This window comes from Manis javanica, chromosome 4 (assembly GCF_040802235.1).
Source record: "Manis javanica isolate MJ-LG chromosome 4, MJ_LKY, whole genome shotgun sequence".
Lineage (NCBI taxonomy): Eukaryota > Metazoa > Chordata > Mammalia > Pholidota > Manidae > Manis > Manis javanica.
The window spans coordinates 55472920-55493359 of NC_133159.1; the positions used below are offsets into that span (position 1 = coordinate 55472920).

The window sequence follows — 20440 nt, forward strand, 5'->3', positions numbered from 1 at the left end:
TCAGAGTATCATACCCTGTTTGTTAAAAAAAAGTTACACTTGGTATGATTTACACTCACACTTAAAATCTTATCTAAGATAAATGTCAATTGCTGTGTCTGTCCTTGAAATTCACTTTATAAGAATTTAGCTTTCCAGTTATAATACTCATTAAAATAGGTATTCCTCCCAAAGTGATTCAACAGCCTGGTTTACTAAAAAACCCCACCTAGACAAAACCTAAGTATAAGGTGAAAAATGAAATTTGAGCATTTTTGGGGGTGCACACACATGTCAGAAAACACATGACAATCAATGGGCTCCTATTTGATTGTTTTTACAACTTCTAAGAAGTGAGCATGAAAATAAAATCTTTATTTTCAGTTATTACCCACCAATAAGAGAAAGTAAGGTTCACAGTTTTAGCTCTTGACACAAAGTGAACTAGGAGGCAAATTTATATCCATCAGATACAACTAATGGACCAACTTTTTAAAGTTCAGACTATCTTGAAAGCTTGCAACATAACAGATATTGCTGTGTATTCTCTAGTGACAGAATGCCAGCAATGGCTGACAGTGAGTATAACTTGTGAAGTGTTTTTAATAGCAAGTGTTTTCTATATGTTGCTAGGAATCAAGAGGTTTATAAACATGTTACACGTCTGGAAATGAGTTAAGATACTTCAAAGTCTAAACATACTGATTTAGGAGCACATATGTTGCAATCTCAAGAGGGGTCAATAGTCCATATGGACTAAATTAATACTTGCCTCTGGGTAGCAGGTATGCTTGTAAATATAAAATTATAATAGACATTAGCACCAGTGCAGAACATGCTCAGCATCATAAGATACAAAACACCAGCGAAGTTTATCCATCATGAAAAACCAAATTACCTCCTTCCTAAGATGTCAAACTAGTAAGTATCTAGATTAATAACTCTAACCTAAATGAATAACTTGTACTGCACAAATTTCTTTTATAAGTATATGGGAGAACTAATCAGCTAGATAGCAGACATTTTATGGTTTTAGGTCTTCAGTATTTGAAAAACTAGACATTACCATACATAGAAAATTACTGAAAACTGAGTAACAAAAGATCTTTAGAACTATAAATAAAATTCCTTTCCTGTTTATCAATAAATGTGGCAGAAGTCTAAAAAAAAAATCCTAGAAAACCTTTTTATTGATCATTCTCTCCATGTATGTTTTAGTAAGTGGTGACCCTACTGTTCAAGGAATCCTTTATTAACCTAATTTTCTAATGGAGGAAGAGGTAAAAGATACTTATCACCTTCTGTGGAACAGTCACCTAACAATACCAAAATAGTAATGTAGGAAATTCAGAAACACCAGGATTTTTGGTTTCTATTTCGTGGATGGTGCTGCTGTTCCAACCTTATAAAAGTAAAGCTGTCTGCTTTCCAAATTTCAAAAATTAACATACTCCCATCTCACCATACTAACCAGTGCCCTTTGGTTTTTTCAGAACAAGGAAGGATTAAAAGGGTTGATCATGGAAGTACAATTTTGAGTTGGGACCTTTCATACACACAAATCATACCGAGTGGCTGGACACTTATTTTACAGAACAGTTTGAATACTATGCATTAGCCAAATCAACTTTTTTCACCCACCCTGTTGGAGAGGGAAAAACCCAACACCCATAAACACTGGACAGGATGTGTCTATCAACAATAAGTAGCTTAAACAACTTTCATCAGTAAGATGTCTCGTCTGGCTTTTAAAATGGGCAAGTCACACATTTTAAAAGTATAAATATAGTTGACACTATAAATCAATTATTTGAATCTAACGAACCATGCAGGAACAAGGGTTAATAAACCAATGTGCTTTGAATTTGTTCAAGTACTGGTATTTCTGTATATAAAGATTTAGCATATATAACAGCTATCATGAGAAGTGAAAAAAGATTTCCCCAAAAATGAAAATATTAAAACTAAGTTAAAATACATAAAGTAGTTAGTATTCCACACAGCATAAAATTTAACAAATCAAAGTTTACATGTCTCAGCTGACCATGTGTGAAAATGCAAAGCAGGTATTAAAACTGATATTATGTCCAATATTTAAAACCAGTTTGTAATAGGGGAGAACACCTAAATCCTTAATTTTCAAAAAAACACAAATGAAGTGAAAGCTTTAAACTGGTACACACTGTTCACACCTATATTTCAAGTTTGGAAATGCATATTTGCAAGCAGCAATACAAAAGTATTCATGAAGAATGCATAATCTCTGAAAATTATGAAAACATCCCTGCTACCAATACATTTCTAAATACAAAACTGACTACCATATTGTTACTTCTGTGTAGCAAGAGAAGTTCATTTTCAAAACAGATAAAATTCAGTCTTTAGGTGTGAATGGTATGAATGACAGTCTTTTTTTTTTTTTTTTTTTTTTAATTTCCTTAGTCGTTTGGGATCCTTAAGCATGCAAAACCTCAGACAGGAGGGTCCACAAAGGAACCAGGGTTGTCTTATGGCATCCAGTTAAGCCAGAGCTGGAAATGCCTCTGGGTCATCTACATCAGGAGCAGAAGCACTTGACTGAAACAGAAACAAACCAAAATTAACAACTGTCAAATTCTGAAAATAGATTACCAGTACCTACATTTAGACACAGAACTCTAAAAAATCTTCAAGTTAAAATGCTCAGTAAAATGTGTCAAAGCTTTTACTTAGAAGGCAAAACTATGGATCAGTATAGTACTACAAATATTTGCAGTGAGTCTTGTCCTGAATTTCTATCAAGACCTAAAAGAATTCCCTAGTAACAGGATGGGTCATTTTATTTTTCTATTAAAATCACACAAGTAGATCCACATGAATATGTAAGTGGAACTTTACTATGTCGCTGAGTATTCTTTTATTTTCCACACTTGCTATAAATAAGAATGGTATCAATTTGAAAGCAGGCTAAAAAACTGATGACAATTTTTTAAGTAGCACATTTGTCAATGTTAAAAAACCCAACTGTTATTTACAAAGTACAAATAACAGAACAAGAATGTACTGAAGAAGTCAATATACATATTAGCCTTTAAAAAAAAAACTGTGAGAGGAAGAAAAACAAAATAAACACCACTCCATTGTACTGGTGACCATAAAATCTGTAATACTGTTATCACCATAATCAAATATGACAGAGTCAATCAAGTAGGTGGATCCCCCAATTTGTATATCAGATTTCAGAAGGACATAATGGTGTTTCCTAACTATACCACAGAGACAATGAACTAACCCAAAGGATATCTCTACTATATAGTATCTACTCATTAGAAATGTGTACGTGGGTATCAGATCAGACTGCCAATCTATCAAGTTTCTTAGGACATCTATCAAAATATTGTGAAGAACTTCTTTTGTGTCATACACTGTTAAGGCATTGGGGATTACAGAAAGTAGGACAAAATGAATCCCAGCTCTCACAGAACAGTCTAGTAAAATATCAAGAACAAAAACGGTACTGACAACCACCTGGCATCACACAATTGTACAATGGATACAAAGGTTACATTAAGCTGAGACCTAAGTAAAAATCCATAGAGCAAAGGCAAAAGGAAGTAGTTGACATTTCAGGTAGACCTTAGTAAAGGCTGTGAATTAACATGGTCCCCTGCACCTCAATTTCCTCTTCTGTAAAATGGGGTATCAACATAGTAACAAGAATTCAGTAGGACACTAACACACCACTATGACCAATACCTGATGAAGTACTCAATAAAGGGTGATAAAGAATTTAAGTCTACTAGTAGCATTAGTCATTTAAGTGCTTTAAACAAAAATGTAACTTAGAATGTTGCTTCTTGAAAACATGTACTGCTTTTTCTTCTACTATGTCCCCAAAAGGACTTAGAGCATGATTTACCAAGAGAAAAGTCCTCAATTACTTGAAAAAGTAGAAGTCTTAAAATTACCTTGTCAGTCCTGCTGCCACGGTTTGGACGTCCACCACGCCCACGGCCACCTCGTCCTCCCCTGCCACCACGTCCTGGGCGGCCAAGGTCTCCAAAATTTATCTCTAGCTGAGATGTTATATCATTTGCCGGCTTTCGGAAATGATGGTCCATAACTGAATCTTCAGCATGAGCCTAAAAATTTAAACAAACACCTTTGGTTAATAGTAATGTGGCAAATTTCTAAATAATGAGCTTTCTCCTAAAGAAGGAAGTCCAGTCTATACTTTATGTGAACAAATACCACCACCACCACTAGGGGTACTAAGTGAGCTTTGGAATAAGCTACAGTGATCATGGAGGAAGAATTCCTTTCACTCTTTCATATTCCCCCTAATATTAAACTGGCCAAGTCTCAATTAGAGGTAAACCATCACAACCACTGAAGTGGCTAGGCCCCACCTCAAGCCTATTAAGTCACAGTCTTCAGCATCCAGTCTGGATAAGTACATTTTAAAAATGCCCTTCAGATTAAGATTCCAAGTGAACCCCTGATGAAAACATTTGGACAGATAGCATATAAGGTTTCTACCAGTTATACAACAACTGAATCTCTTTATGAAAACCTTTGCTCTGAACTCTTCCAACTATGACTTGGGAAGACAAATTGTGTATAGAGTTCTCAGAATGCTTTTCTGTTCATATACAATTACTGTCTTCCATATAAACTGAAGAGCTACAAATTCAAGTGAAACACAACTTTACATAAGATGGGAACCTTGAAAATCTGCACACAAATAACACCATGCCTTAAATATAACAAAGGAACCTTCTCAGAAGTGAAGTCATCAAGTTTGTGAAATTCAAACCATCTTTTGTATTCATATACAAGCTACATGACCCAGTCTGAAAAAAAAAAAAAAAAAAAGCCAGAGAATTTTACATTGCTTAATGGCTGATTTCTTCTTGTATGTTTGGGATGAATGGGCTTTTACCTTCTAGTTGAAAACTCTTCTCATACTACTTTAAAGAACATTTTAATTTTTCTAAATACATGTATAATCCTTGTGTTTTCTAAAACATAATGGATTTTTCATCTAAGTATATTGTAACATTACAACTATCCTTTAAAAACAAAATTTTCTATTGGTATGCACGTTTTCACCCCTTTTATCATCTAATGTCAGAAAATGAAATGTTATCCCTTAGCGCCAGGCCAACCTAGTTTAAAAGGCAATAGACACAGTTCTTAGAAAAACACTAATTTTAAAGGAGTCTAAAACATACACGAACAACCACTATTAGCAACTATTAGCAAATTACAGGCATTTCTTTATATAGTAATTGTGTAATTTTAAATGTTTGCTATCACAAACCAACAATAACATCATTTAGGAGCCTTTGTACTAATTTCTAGACCACAGAAGCCAAGAAGCTTAAGCTGATAAAATTGAAATACCTTGAAGGTTTTACTATAATAATAAAGAGGAAGTTTGTATGTTCAGGGCATAACCCTAATTTTTAAGGTAACTATAAATTTACAAACTATTTTAGGAAATAGCTCTCATCTCAGCTTTGTCAATAGCACTGTAACTCAGTTTTCCATTTCTATTAAAGTTTCTTCTTTTCTGTTAACTACTCCATATCTTTATTATAAGGATGAAGACATAAAAAAGAGCACTTTAAGTGCTGTATACAACAAATCTGTAGACATATATTCAATTGATAAGGTCATATATGCCATTAAGGTGAGACCTAAACAAGTACAAGTACCCACACATCACAAAATCTTCAACACTAAGGGTCCAAATATATAAAAGTGGCTTGATAATGAAAACGTCCTCATTTCAAAGTTATTCATAACCAATTTCACATTTTATAACTTAAAAAACTCTCTAATCATATACATCTTGTGGAATAATTATTTCTCAAAAGCTCAATGTAAATATTTAAAAACAGGGGTACCTAACCTGATGTCTATAAAATGTATGAAGTGGCTTCAGGGTATTAAGGAATCTTAAAAGAAGTCTACCTTAATTATCTATATACATGTCTTGTTCTGGAGAAAAGCTCTGTCAGGACCCCCCAAAAATTATGAATATATTGTCTCAAAGGTATCTAAGTACATCTTATTCATATTAAACAATGCAGTTTAATAATTAGCTAAAATGAATTATCTCCCTAAAATGAACCCTCGTGGTTCTTTAATAAGGAATCCTATTCTCTTTACCAGGAACACGAAACAACTTTATCTGCAAAACTAAGAAAAAATAACCCAAGTACTCTAATGAATCAAATGATTTTTTTCTACAGGATCTGACACTTAAGATAATGTCCTCATTAATTATTTTTATGGAGTCAGTTTAAAAAAATTACCTCTAAACCTAGAAAAAATACTTAAATATATTCAATTTTATTTCAAAATGTTCCCATTTGTTTCACAGCTATTTTTTCACTGAAAAAATTAAAATGTTACAAGATCTAACTGAATCATTTATTACAGGTTGCCTTCCTAATACTTTGACTTTATGACTAAATTATTGTAATTACACAAGCCCTAAAAGGATGCACCAGGACATTCCTCTTAGAATGTGCCCCAAGGCTTAAAATGGAAGCCACCAAATCAAAAACCACTATATCTTTCTCAAATGTTTTCATTCATTTCTACATTTCTTAAGGAAAGGAAACCCGTAATTATTACAAGATTCCATTCTTCAATACAGAAGGATACTACCACTTACTGAGAAGTTTTGATCATTATATATGGCGTAGGCAGTTTGAAAAGCTGAATACTGAATGAAACTACTCACGCTGTTCAACATGAAAATGCCTACTTTTCAATCTAATGTAAATCCTTTTATGATTCCCAATTACACACGATTTTTAAAAATATTACAACTTTGAAAAGATCTACCAGATTTCTAAAACACTATTAACTGACTTATTTATAAATCACTTATATACAAATGACTAAGAGCTTTTTAGGAAAAAATAAATGACATTAAATCATGCATTAAAGGACTAAATTTCTGGGAATACATGGTAGATGCAGTTTCCTTTCTGAGCAATTCATCTGCCTCAAATAATCTTACGTAAAACTTTCCTTTTGTATAAGATGATCTATGTGAAATTTGAAAACAAAATTATAAAAGCAATGCAAGACACAACTGAACATTTTTAAACACCAAATAACATAATTTTACCTCTTCACTCTTTGACTTATGAAGAACAAATCCCTTCTTCCACTGCCCATCAGCACCTTCATTTGGTTTTCGGATATTAAATTCTACTTTTGCCCGGTCCTTATTTTGAATAGCTTTCCATTCATCCAAAGTCATTTCTTTTGGACCCTCTTCCTTTACTTCTTCAACTTCGTTTTCCCTGTGAAAAGGTGTTTAAGTTTTATACCTGGTAGAGAATTGATAAAAATCTAGATAATTTATCGTTTTAAGAAAGCTAATCCAATCTTGGCTGACCATAATTCTTCAGCGATTATACAAGGACAGGAGGACCACAGTTTTCTTTGTAACCCAATGACTAATATGTAACTTGGTAGAGACAAGAATTCAGGGTTTGCTGAAATAGTGAAAAGTATGGATAACAGATGAATACATTCATGAACTCTTCAATAATTATCTATCAATAATACACTTTTTAAGTGTCTTTACCAAACCTAAAGTACACATTTCTTAGGACATTACTGTTTTACAACTGTACCCTTATGTGATTAAAATCCTTGGCCTACCTTCTCCAAAACACATTTTTAATTTCCATTATTGGCCATAATACATAACTCATTAATATAGAAGCAATCATCTAGGATGCCTGTAACCAACTAAGTCTCTATTCTACAATATAAAAGAACTGTTTTTCTATCCTTTATTTTAGCAACACAAAACAAAGTTAAAAAACCAAGTTTTTACAAGTCCTAAATTCTATATACTCCGATTTTCAAACCAACCTATATATGGACAGAAGACTAATAAGGTTTTCACTAGTAATGGAACTCTGTACACAGATTTCAATAATTAATACTAAATTAGTTATCTACCAATATAATTCAGGCTATAATTTGCATATTATCATTTTCCCTTTTTAAAGACATAAATCATGAGCTTAGAAATCCTTTATTTTAGTCAAATCCCAATTTCCAATTGTTACCAAACGAGCTATTTGCTATTTTGGGAGCCCTGCTTCTTTCCAAAGATAGCAGGTGATTCAGTGAGCCTTAGAGCTCAAGTTATCTCCCTTTCCTTGCTCCTCTTTAGCGTTCGGTAAATCCTATCTTAAAAGTTCCCAGACCAAGTTTACACTGAATTAATGAAATCTTCACTATCTAATCCAACTCTATCAGTTTAAATATGAAAAAACTAAGAACTGGAAAAAGGTCCTAGTTATTCCTAAAATGTGACATAGCCAAGACTAGAACTCAGCACCCCTTTATTACATCATGGAACCACGACACCTATCTTAAAAGATTAACTTCAAATGAGACAAAACAGAAGTTCTGGAAACTACATATAAAGGAATTAATCAAAGTCAGCCAAAGCTGCGCTTCTTAAATTTGCTTTAAGATATAATTTTATATCTGCAAGATATAATTTATACAATTACATAATTATGCTCAGATTCACCTACTCTGTATTATGACCTGACTTCTCTAATGTCATCATCATCATCAACTTTAGACCAAATACCCCAATTCAATATTCCTGGGTCCCCAAGCTAAGGATAAGCTTTCAATACCCTATCAATACATTGCTTCCATCAGGAAAACAGTTACAATCTTTGTATATTGCTCTAAAGGTGACTTAAACATGCGCTTTTTACAAAAAGAGCAACAGTTGTACTCAGCGTTGAAAAGTAATGTTCATTTAAGTCACACAGCACAATTTCATTTTTTTACCACACAAAAATGTGGTTCAGTCTCATATAAATGAATTTATATTATTTAATGTAACACATCACTAAACACCATGTAATTATCTATTCTCTCCAACAGTAAATCAATTATTTTTTATTCCAACAAACCCATGGAAAATGGTACTCCAATCATTAATAGTGGTTCATTTTAACAGCAATTCTCCCTAGAGAAAAAGAAAAGCTTAGAAAAACATCCCCTCCCTGATTGACTTAAATATGCCCCTAAAAAATTACTGACCTAAATAATCCATAATACAAGATTTTAAACCACAATACTGTTAAGAAATGACTGGCACATAACCTCTGCTTCAGTTGATGGAAACTAAAGAAAGGAAATTAAATCATTTCTACCAACATAACTTTAATCTTCAAAACTCTCCCACCCTTAAATAAACAAAAACTTCAAATCCAAGTCTTCTGCTTTAAAATTCAGAAAATGAAAAGGATTAAGAAAGCTAATGAACAACACATTCTGACCTTTGCTTTCATACATTTTAAAACAAGTCAGTAACACAATGGTCCAAATTCTACATTGATGGAAAAAAGATACTTCAAAGAGATGGAATAAGGAATTTAAATATGGTCATGTTTTCTGGTTTTAAACTGTCTCAGAATAAAATCTGTAGTTAGAGTCCAAAGCTCTTTGAAATATGAGTTTAAGTAGTCCAAGTCCTATTTCAACCATTTAGTGTAATTTTTTGAAACCCTCAACTTCAGCTTCTTGTTTCCACCTATTTGATGTCTCCAGATAGCTGTCACAGGAATATCCATTTTAATTCTACCAAGTAAAGCAGCTGGATAAAATGTTATGACCGTCTTATTCCTAGTCTCCCTCCATTCTCAGGTTAAAATAGTTATTTTTGTGCTTAGGGCTAACGGGCTTTACTAAAATATGTATTTTCCTCATCTTTTTACGAATGGTAAAATAGAAATAACTATTTCTATTTTGTAAACTACTAGAGCCCAATAAAAACAGGTTCAAAACACTCTTCCAATATCATTCCTCTAGATACTATTTAAGGGTACAGCATCATAATGTCTCTATTAAAGAGCTATCAAATAACAACATTAACCCTTAAGTTATTTTCTTAGTAAAAACCCAAACTGATTTTAATGCCTGAGCATTATTACCAACATACACAAACCACTTACTTATTTTCAGTGTCTGCAACTGGATGTTCTTCACCTTCAGGTGTTTCCTCAGTCACATTTGATTGATCCAAGTCACTGCAATTATAAGATATTTGTTTCTGAATGTATTTTGGGGACTCTCTAAGGAAAGAAAGAAAAAGAAAGGCATCTAGGTCCACTGACATGTAACTGAAGAATTCTTTATACAAACACATTTTAAAATCCCCACATTCTGTAGGCATCTTCCTACTGTATTTACTCCCCAGTAAACATCTTAGGGAAAATAATAAAAAAATATATACTGAACCAAGTTATAGTTCAAGCACTTTACTCAAATAGTAGGACAGAGCAGTTAGTTCTAAAACAAAGCTTCACCAACTTATCAAATTTTTGTAATGACCAGATAGGTCAACAGCTAGAATAGGAACTATTGAAGACACACAGAAATCAGAATATCCACATACTTCAATGAAGGGTTTCAGGAAAAAAGCTAAATATCCACATAACAAGAAAAATTAGCATCACATATACTGACATAGAAAAACCAGTCACTTGGTGCATTATAACACAAACATATCCAATAAGACATTATCTCGTAAAGAAGTAGCTCTGAGATGAGAACATTCCTTCTTGTCCTAAAGACAAGCAAAAGCTAATAGTAATGGTTAAACCTCTAATTAGATATAGGATCAATTTTATTACAATTATTTATTTAAAAAATCAAAATACCAACGTTAATTCATCTTTGACAGTTCCCCAGTTGTGAGATCCGCTACCTCCACGTTTGTCCTCATGCTTCAGGCCACTGTAATGTGAAAAAGAACTAACAAAACTGAGTTAACATAATACTCTTTAGTTCTAGAAATTCAAATTTTATTTTTTTAAAGAAGTGGATTCAAATACAAAAATACAGTAAGAACCAATTAAGACTTACGATCTATCACTTCCACTATGCCTATCAAATTCACGTTTGCCACGGGAATCAAATCCATCTCCTCGGCCCATTCCACGCCCACGTCCTCCTCGACCTCTTCCAAGACCACCACGGCCTCGGATAGGCCGGTCAATAATCGGTCTACAACAAATAAAATATATTATTTACTTCCAATGTTTCCAGAAAAGGGAGCAAGGAAAATTCACTCAAAAGCTCAAAACACAGGAACGTATTTAATTGGCTCTCATGACTCCACAGTTTAATAAACACGGAAAAATTCAATAGGCTATTTCTAAACATTAAGGAAATCAGAACTAGGAGGCTCCCACAAAACAAAAAGGTTTTTTGACATTCTCTAGAACTTTACTAATGCACATACTTTTTCGTTGTTATTCATTTCATATTAAAATCCACTCAAACTGCTATTCATCAATACACTTAAAAATTAAAACAAACACATCTAACTTGCCTAATATTAGTAACCTGTTTTGCTATAAACCCAACAGAACTTTCCTGTTAACTAACATCTGGGGATAGCAAAGAAAAGAAACTGCCCATCAATTCAAGTGGTGCATTACAAGAAATCTGAACACCAGAAACTGGTACTTAAATGTATGACCTGCACACATCCAAAAACTGCTCACATTTCTCTGAAAAACTGATAAACTTAAACCAGCCACATTACTACCCCACAATTATGCCCAATTTATAGCTTTAAAACGTGACTGTAAACTGACAAAACATGAAGAGATTTTTAAAAATCTTGCCTATCAACTGAAAATTCTCCTCCTTCACCCTTTTCTTCAAGTGGCTTTTCAAATCGTCGTTCACGAGGTGGTCGCCTTTCTGGTCTCCGATCAATCATTTTCCCATCACCCTGAAGCTGTTGATCAGGTCTTCTTCCAACACGTCTTATTCCTAAAATGATAAATAACCTGCATAAGTAAATTATTTTTGCAACACAAATATTTAGGCCTAGACCGTTTTAAGAAAAAAATTTTGCTATTCTCACTCCACTAACTAGCAACTTCCTGTTGGAAAGGCAAACACCGATCCAAGTACTTTATAGAGAAATTCCTATTTCAAGACATTAAACTTGCTTTAAACTTCTATTTAGTTTGCCAAGATACATTTTGGCTTTAAAGATACCAAAGATGACACCAGTAGCGATTCATGAATAATAACCAAGCTAATCAACACATTCATCAGAGGGGACCCTCAAAAAAAAAAAAAAAAAAACACCAAAGGCTATACTTTTTATATAATCTGAAGGGAAAAATACAACAGTAAAGACTGATAATTCCATGAAATTATAAAACTGGAAGGAAAACAAATGGCATTTAGGATTACATCTCCATAGTTTTAAATAGCTATCTCACAAAAAATAATGTAGCATCTTTCTCTAACAGTTTTTATATGTATACATACGTATGTACATATACACACACACCAAAGCTAACTTAAAAAAAAAATACTGTTTACAACCACTAGGATATAGTCATTATTCTATTATTACGGAGAGACCTTTTTTTTGATTTGCTCTTACAAATCTGTTTCCAAAGAATGTTTAAAAACCACTTACACACACAACACCTTTTAAGCAACATTTTAAGAAACAAACAGGACACTAAGTGATGGCTGAAGCATTTACTGATTTCCTACTTTGTCACTTTTTTCCTGTTAGTGTCTGAGGCCCACAATGGCAACCAATATGTATTATTGGTGGTCTTAAGGGTAAGTAGATTGACAGTTAAATTCATGACTAAAATTTTAAGTATGCTGTGATTTCCGTACCACGATTTCTGAGAGTTAAATAGCAGCTGAGGAACTGATTTTATATCAACATCTTTAGTTGATTCACTCTAGTTCTAAGAAAATGGAACACCATTAGGACACACCTGAATTGTTCAGTTGCTTGTTAACTTGATGGTCACTGATGTAATTGATGGTCAAATGGCATATACCAAACTCTAAAATGAAATGTTAAAGTCCTTTCCACATAAACTCTCAGGACAGGCCACATATGTTAGATTTTAAACTTAGGCATTTTAAACAAATTTCATCAGAAGTGTAATGTATTGGGGTGGAGTTATGGAACGAGTCTTTAAAATGATATCCAAGCCAAACACACCCAAATGAACAATGGCTTGGTTCCCCACCCAATATTCAATTATCAGGCTTACAGAATCTAAAAAAGTATTAAGTAAATTCACCCAATGACTGATTTAAACAGGCACACTCCTCTTGACATTATCTGCACCCCAAAGCTCACTTGATTTTCGCTAGATTTCAGCATTCTACATCAAAACAGAAACAGAAACACCTTGGTCTACACTCTCAGTGATATTCTGTTATGTCGATTCTCAAGTTCTTCGAATGGACAAAAGACAGGCACAGAACTATTTCATACAATATAAACATTAAATACGCATCTAACATATGTCTAGCATTATGCCAGGACCTATATTCAGAGGCTCAGAACAACTGGTAGGGGTAACAATTCTTCCCACTACAAGAGGAGGGGACTTTATTTACAGGACTATCCTTCCCCAATGCCTAAAGTATTAACTGTCAGGTAGTAGGGTCTCAAAACATATTTTTCATTAACATTTTTCCTATGTAAGGTTGAGTTTTATGCAACTTAAGTTGAAGAGTTCTCTGAGATGCTGACCTAAGAAAAATGTTGATAGTTAAATACGATGTTTTCCCAAGGAAAGGTACTGATTGGTGACACTCAGTCGTTGTTATAAATGTATGAAATAATTCCCTACCTTTGTAACTTAAAATACTAGTTTCCAGGTAAGAGCTTGTTTCAAAGATGAGCTTTATGATCTAAACAACTGAGGAATTTAAACCATGCCTCATGCTTTCAGAACAGGTGAACACACACCCACCTGGGTACATTTTACAGATTTATACGTCAGGCTCAATTTTTTCATGTGCGTTCTTTGGATTAGTGTGATCAAAGAGGTACACCTGAGCATAATTTAAATTAATGACACAAGCCTATGGTTCCTTAACAGAGAAATTAAATGCTTATTCAATTGTGCTACAGGTTGCTATAAAGCTTAGTTAACTGTATATTTAGTCTAAGAGATGTACACATGCTTTCTAATACTCCCAACTTGTGCTTATCCCCAACCTGTAACTTTAACACAATTCTTTTGTATTCGCTTGTATTCTTCATCCCAAGCCTCACAAAAGTTCTGCACTGAAAAAAAACTCAACCAAAACCTAACACATTGTTTTAATTTTTTAAATTAGTTGAATGCTATCAAATCTAACTAAAACTGATGAGAAGCTAACTCCTTTCAGGAGCACGTGGCAGTAGAATTTCAACTTTCAACAAGTAAAGGCAAATTTAAGATTAAGAGTTTAGGTCCTCTACCTCCTTGCTACTGATCATGTATGTTTTTTCTTATCCCCCCACTAACCCGTTCCGTTTTTTCATCCACCACAAAAGACAACACAGTAAGTGAGAAAATGCAAAAATGGAGCTCAAGACAATCCTGTGAAGTTTAGTGACATGGAAGCAACTATTATCCACCAATGAAATCCTGACCATGCTTCACGCACATGTGGAGAAAAAGCTGCCGACTCAAAAGCTCTGCTGCGGCTAACGTTGTGACAGGTTCTGCAACCATTTCACCACAAGGCCTAACCAGACCGCACGTAAGAAATATATAGAGTGCGGGGTGGGAGCGGGAAGTCCGGTCGTAGAAAGGAGATCGTGACAGGAGAACGATCCTCAGAATTTCCCGCAATAACCAGTCTTCATTCAGAATTCCCGCTTGTTTCATCCAGTGTAGCCAAATTTTCTCCTTCCCAACATCTTACCTCACTCCAGCAAGTTAGTAAGTTTACAATAGTTGGAGAGGGGGGACAACAAAGCACATGTGGCACCTGAAACAGCAGCTTACTGCACAGTATCTGATAGCCGGAGCACAGAGGTAGCTTAGGTGTAAACTCCGACCCCCGGCTTTCCACCGGTGTACTCCGCACCATCGTGGGACAAGATGGCAGGATAGAAGCCAACCGCACCTCAAAGCAACACGTTGAGAGAGAGCTCTGAGCAGAAAGAAGCGTGGACCCCATAACTACAAAAGCTCCAGTTAAGTGGCTAGTTCCCCCGCACCCGAGTCCATGCGCTCACCCGCCAAGGAATCCGGCGGGAAGGCAACCGCCTCTCAGGATCCTGCACACTAGCAGAGCGGCTTATCTCCGCACCACGCTCCTCCGCTTGGAACCTGAGGTGGGAAGGGGGGTGGTTCTAGGACCCTTGCAAGCGGTGGTTTGAACTTGGGGCTACCACGTTCCCAGCGCCTTCGCAAGGGCTGGTTTTGGCCGTGTGAGGAACCGGCCGCAAAGACTCCCACGGACCCTCAGAACTCCAAGAGCATGTGGTAGCCACAGTCCCCTCGCTCCTTCCCTCCATCCCGGGTCTCCCCCACCTAATACGACAGCTTTACCTTCTTTCTTAAGCGCCACGGGCGGCTGCGTCTCCTCTTTCTTGTCAACCACGCCAGGGTTGGAAGGCAGCGGATTCTTGCGGTCTTTCTGGGATTCTTTACGCAGCTGTTTGCCTGCCGCGTTGGAGTTGGTCTGGGCTGCGGCCTGAGCTGCGCTCTTGGCCCCAGGGCCCCCAACGCCGCCCCCGCCGGCTTCTTTTTTCTTGTTCTCTGCTGCCTTCAACACCTCGAAAGGGTCCGATTCGTCATCAAATAACTGGTCGAATCGATTGGTGACCACACAGCCGAAGCCTTCCTGTAAGTGCCCAGGCATGATGGTGGCTCCGCGGTGCGTTCCTCCACGGATTGCAGCGGGCCGCGCCGAGCCAAGAGCGCCTGCCTCAGCTCTTCCCACAAGATGGCCGGACTGAGAGACGGGGGCCGTCTTCTCTTCCGGCGCCAGGCACACATCCGGGAGCGGGCCGCGCCGCTCAGCACCACGGGGTATGTAGGCCAGAGTCGCTTCTACAGAGGCGACTCCAGGTGCTAGGACTACAATTTCCAGAATGCACGGCGTGACAACTCTTCGCGCGCGCCTAAGAGGCTGGACCTCACGGAGGGAGTGGAGCGTGCAAGCTGAAAGAGGGGACGCTCCCTGGTGGGCGGAGTCCTGCCACCTGCTTTCGCCACCCTGAAATTCTCTGGGTCTCGAGGTACGCAGACAACAGGAAAACGTGACGGCGTAGTTTTCTCGCGAAAGTTGTTTGATTTTTGGTTTTACTTACCCCGCCTCCGGCCCAGGATTAACTTTCCCCACCTGTCTGATGGGGTCAAGGTGACTCTAGAGCTCACAGCTGGAGACACAAACTCCCGGGGCTGGGGCGGGGTGTTGCTGAGGTGCCACGCTGACCCCGGGAAGGCAGGATCCGATCTGTGTCAAGTTCCTAAATGCTCTGTTGCTGGCGTCACCCTTCTGCACCCGCAGTAATCGAGGCTCTTCTGTTTAACCTGAAGTGGAATACGCTTTCTCTCGTGGGGAAATGAATTCGGGTAGCAGAATTAACCAATTGAACTATCACATGCGAGTGTTGCGCGCCTTTTCGGGTCAAAAAATGCCGTGTTACGACGGATGCTTTAATTGCGGTTAACTCCTGCCATTTCAGCACTTGGTAGACACTGGGCAAGACTCGAAAAGGCAGTTCGCAGAAACGCTTTCCAGAGTCAATCCAATTTCCGTTAGTGTCCACCAAGCCAAGGATTAAGTATTAGTAAAATACGCGTAAGAAATAACATTTTATAGCGTAGTGTTTGTGGTGAGCTGAGAGATGCAGTGAGGGGAGGAAGATAAGTCAGCGAATTAACTGTCATTACTAAAGGCATTGATAGTAGTTGAAAATAGTTAAGTCCATTAAGGTAATAGAGTGTCAGTGCATATTCAAGCATATTTGGTAACACCTTATGTATTAATACGTATGATTATTTTTAAGCCTTTTTCCTCTCACACAAAATAGAAAATGCACCTCTGTGTATCGGTTGCTATGAATAACCTTATTCTCAACAACAACTAATTAGGTACTTTCCCCTTTTCACAAATGATGAAACCATTTCAGAAGTAAAATAAGGTAACAAATTCACACCTCTGTAAGTGTGCCAGGAGTTGGCCCAGTCTTCTAATTCCACTGAGACTGTTGACACTAATTCAAACTATGCCTTCTGATGGAAGTACAATTATTTATTAATTTCCAATACTTAATAACATTTAAATATTTGTTGCATGTCAGGCAGGGTATGTATCATGGCTCAATGTCATCTTGTCAAATTCTGAGCAGAGTTTAAATCAATTCCTTAACAGGGAAAATAAAAGAGTCATATTACAAGCATGTGGCAGCAAGCCCGGTGGTTTTCTTGTTTCTAAATCCAGCCCCACTCCTCAAAGTCACTTACTTCTCTGTTGCCTCAGCCCCTGCCACCAACACTCCTCCTGGTACACACACCCCAGCCCCTTACACAAGTTCTACTCTGTGATTTCTACCAAACAAAAGAATGAGTTTTTTACCTTTATGCCCTTTTGAAACTTGCTGGAGTGCAGTTTGGAAGATGTCTTTGCTTTCCCAACCCTTTCTGTTCACTGAGGGCTGTTAATAGCTGCACCTTGAGACATTTGCTGCAGCTCTTCTTCTGGCCTTGGCCACAAGAACAAGGGCTAAAATTTGCTATTTTACTATGTGCTTGGTGCACTTTACATGTACAATTTCATTTAATCCTCACATCAACTCTATGAGAAAAGTAATATTATTCCCTTCTTAAGGTGAGAGAAATGAAGCACAGAGAGACTGAGAAACTTACCCACTCCTACCACAGTCTGAAGAGTGGGACAGGTCTGTCTGTAGTCACTGCTTATCCTATGTATGGATCCCCGGTTTCCTCAAACAGATCTTTATGACCACCAAGCATTATTATAATAAAAATATTTCAAGATAAGCTACACATAGGAGAACAAAAAGCTTGAGCTTATGAGGTTCACTTAGGTCCCCAGAATTTACCTATTAATATAAAAATATGAACAAACATTTGGGGAAAAGCAGAGAAACTTGTGAGTTACTTTCAACTTCCATCTCTCCCTTTCTTCTCTCTGAAATTTTGGTTAAGCAAAGAAGGTTTTAAAGTCCATTTTTAAAGTATGTTCAAAATGATAATTCTTTTACATCCCCAAACCAACTATTATTTTATAAGTTATTATTTCACTAATGTTTCCTTTCCCCTAAGAAGTTAAAATAGTCTTTAAAAATATTTTAAAGTTCCTGCTACTCTCAACAGAAAAAATACTGGCTGAATAAAGCTCAAGGGAGGAGGAAAAGAGACTTCTCAGCAGACTTGTTTTTCAAATTAAAGACATGAGTTGTAAAGTGATGTTATAAGATACCACTGATTAGAAATGTAGTCTAAAATTTCAGCTTTCTGTAGCAATGCTTTAATCATATATTGTTCTCTGAAAAATACTCATGCAACTTCACAGCCTTGTCTATATAGCAAGCTCTCTAGTTTTCTAGCAGTAAATGCTGAAAACTATCCAAATATTTTGATTAAATTTCCAATACAGTTGCCTTATGTTGATGAAACTGAGAACCAGAATATTATACCTCTTTCCACCCCTCACTTACTTTTAGGGTGCTAGTCGTCAACTCTCAGCCACATTACTTGTTTTTACCCATTTCTTAATAATCTATCTCAATCCCCTGTTACTCTTGCTGTATTATAATAGTAATTACTAACAACTACTGCAATTTTAGCATTTGCGGTGCACTTGGAACTGTGCTAAGTACCTGACATGGATTATTTAATTAACATAGTGAAGCAAATAGTATTACTACTTCTAACCCTTCCCCAACTTTTGCAGATAGGAAAACTGAGGTTAAGTGCCTCTCCCAAGTCACATTGCCTAAAAGAGTATTGGCAGTCTGATCTCACAGTCTGGGCAACTTACTGTTACACTTGTGAGGGACATGGTAGAGGGAACAAATTCCTTCATCCTTGCATTGCTACCACCTGTAGCAAAATAAAACTATTCTATTATAACACCTTGGGGACACTGGATACAGGCACCACACAAATGTAAATAAAAGACTCCAAGTTTTAGTGTACTCTAAATACATCATGCATTTTTAAAACAAGCACAGAAGGTGTTCTTGTGAAGAAAAGGGCAAATCCCCTATGTCTGAGGATGGAATGGTAAGTATAACATTGCAAGTCTAGGCTCTTGCTAAAGTTAGAATATCCAAGCTAAAAATAGAAATATTACACTCTATTTTGCTACCTTAAACTTGCTTTGAAGGTTGAGCTTCATGATTTTAAATTTATGATCTTCAGTTTATGATTTTAAGTCTCATGATCTTAATAACAGCATTTTTGAGAATTAATTCACGTTATATAATTCACCTTACCTGAAAAGATTTTCGTCTATTCACAGAGTTGTACAACCATCCTCACTATCTCATTTTAGAACATTGTTAGCACCCCAAAAAGAAGCCAATACTCATTAACAGTCACTCCCCATTTCCTCCATCCCCAGCCCGAGGCAACCACTGATCTGCTTTCTGTCTCATAATTTGCCTATTTTGGACATTTCATATAAATGGAATCATATAATACATGGTCTTTTGTAACTGGCTTCTTTCACTTAGTGTAATGTTTCTAGGTTTGTTTAATTGTAGCATGTATCATTACTTCATTCTTTTTTATGAATGAATAATATTCCATTGTATTGATAGACTACAGTTTATCTGCTCACTGATTGATGGACATTTGGGTTATTTCTGCTTCTTGGCTCTAATGAATAATGGTGTCATAAATTTTTTGTTTACAGGACTTATGTGGACATATGTTTTCATTTCTCCTAAGCATATACCTATGAATGGAATTGCTGAATCATATGGTAACTGTATTTAACATTATGTGAAGCAAAACTTTTCTAAAGAGGCTTCTCCATTATCAGTCCCATTCATAATTATGAGGGCTCCAATTTCTCCACATCCTCATGAGTGCTTGTTATTGTCTTTTATTATAACCATTCTAGTCAGTGTGAAAGTGGTATCTCACTGTGGTTTTGATTTATGTTTCCCTAATGGCTAATGATGTTGAACATATTTTCTCATGCTGACTGCTCAAGTTTTTTTAATCTTCTTTGGAGAACGTCTATTGAGATCCTTTGATGTTTTCCAACTGGTATATTTATCTTTATATTACTGAGTTGTAAAAATTCTTCATATATTCTAGATTCAAGTGCCTTATCTGTTATATAATTTGCAAATATTTTATCCCAGGAATTATTTTTTACCAGGAGTTAGCATAGAGCTGAGACAGAACATGTCTAGGTGGTATTCCTAAAACTTAGAAATTAGAAAAGATAATTATAAGCACAATGCTGAGCCATAATAAACACTTGATAAGTGGTAGCTTTTATATCAATAGCTTGGACCAATCTACAGAGATACTATTCTTGATTGCTGGCTGGAATCTCTTAGGTTTCTGTTGCTCCCAGAGGCAACAATAAGGGTGAAAGAGATGGACCCTCCATGGTTGACATTCATAGATAGAGATTA

General features: G+C 36.2%; 1 protein-coding gene across 5 annotated transcripts; it reads right to left on the minus strand.

Annotated features, from left to right (window-relative positions):
* Window positions 1-333: 333 nt before the first annotated feature.
* SERBP1 (SERPINE1 mRNA binding protein 1) lies at window positions 334-15789 on the minus strand. Of its 5 annotated transcripts, none has more exons than XM_017672710.3 (8): window positions 15363-15789; window positions 11661-11811; window positions 10894-11034; window positions 10693-10764; window positions 9981-10100; window positions 7109-7286; window positions 3927-4100; window positions 334-2556 (listed from the first exon to the last, which is right to left on the minus strand). In XM_017672710.3, the coding sequence occupies exons 1-8, from the start codon at window positions 15673-15675 to the stop codon at window positions 2500-2502; spliced, it is 1206 nt and encodes a 401-aa protein (XP_017528199.1). In that variant the 5' UTR covers window positions 15676-15789; the 3' UTR covers window positions 334-2499. The 5 variants fall into 5 exon arrangements, with proteins under 5 accessions (XP_017528199.1, XP_017528198.1, XP_017528202.1 ...); XM_017672709.3 differs by having other exon boundaries at window positions 10693-10782; XM_017672713.3 differs by having other exon boundaries at window positions 9981-10055; window positions 15363-15787.
* Window positions 15790-20440: the final 4651 nt, after the last annotated feature.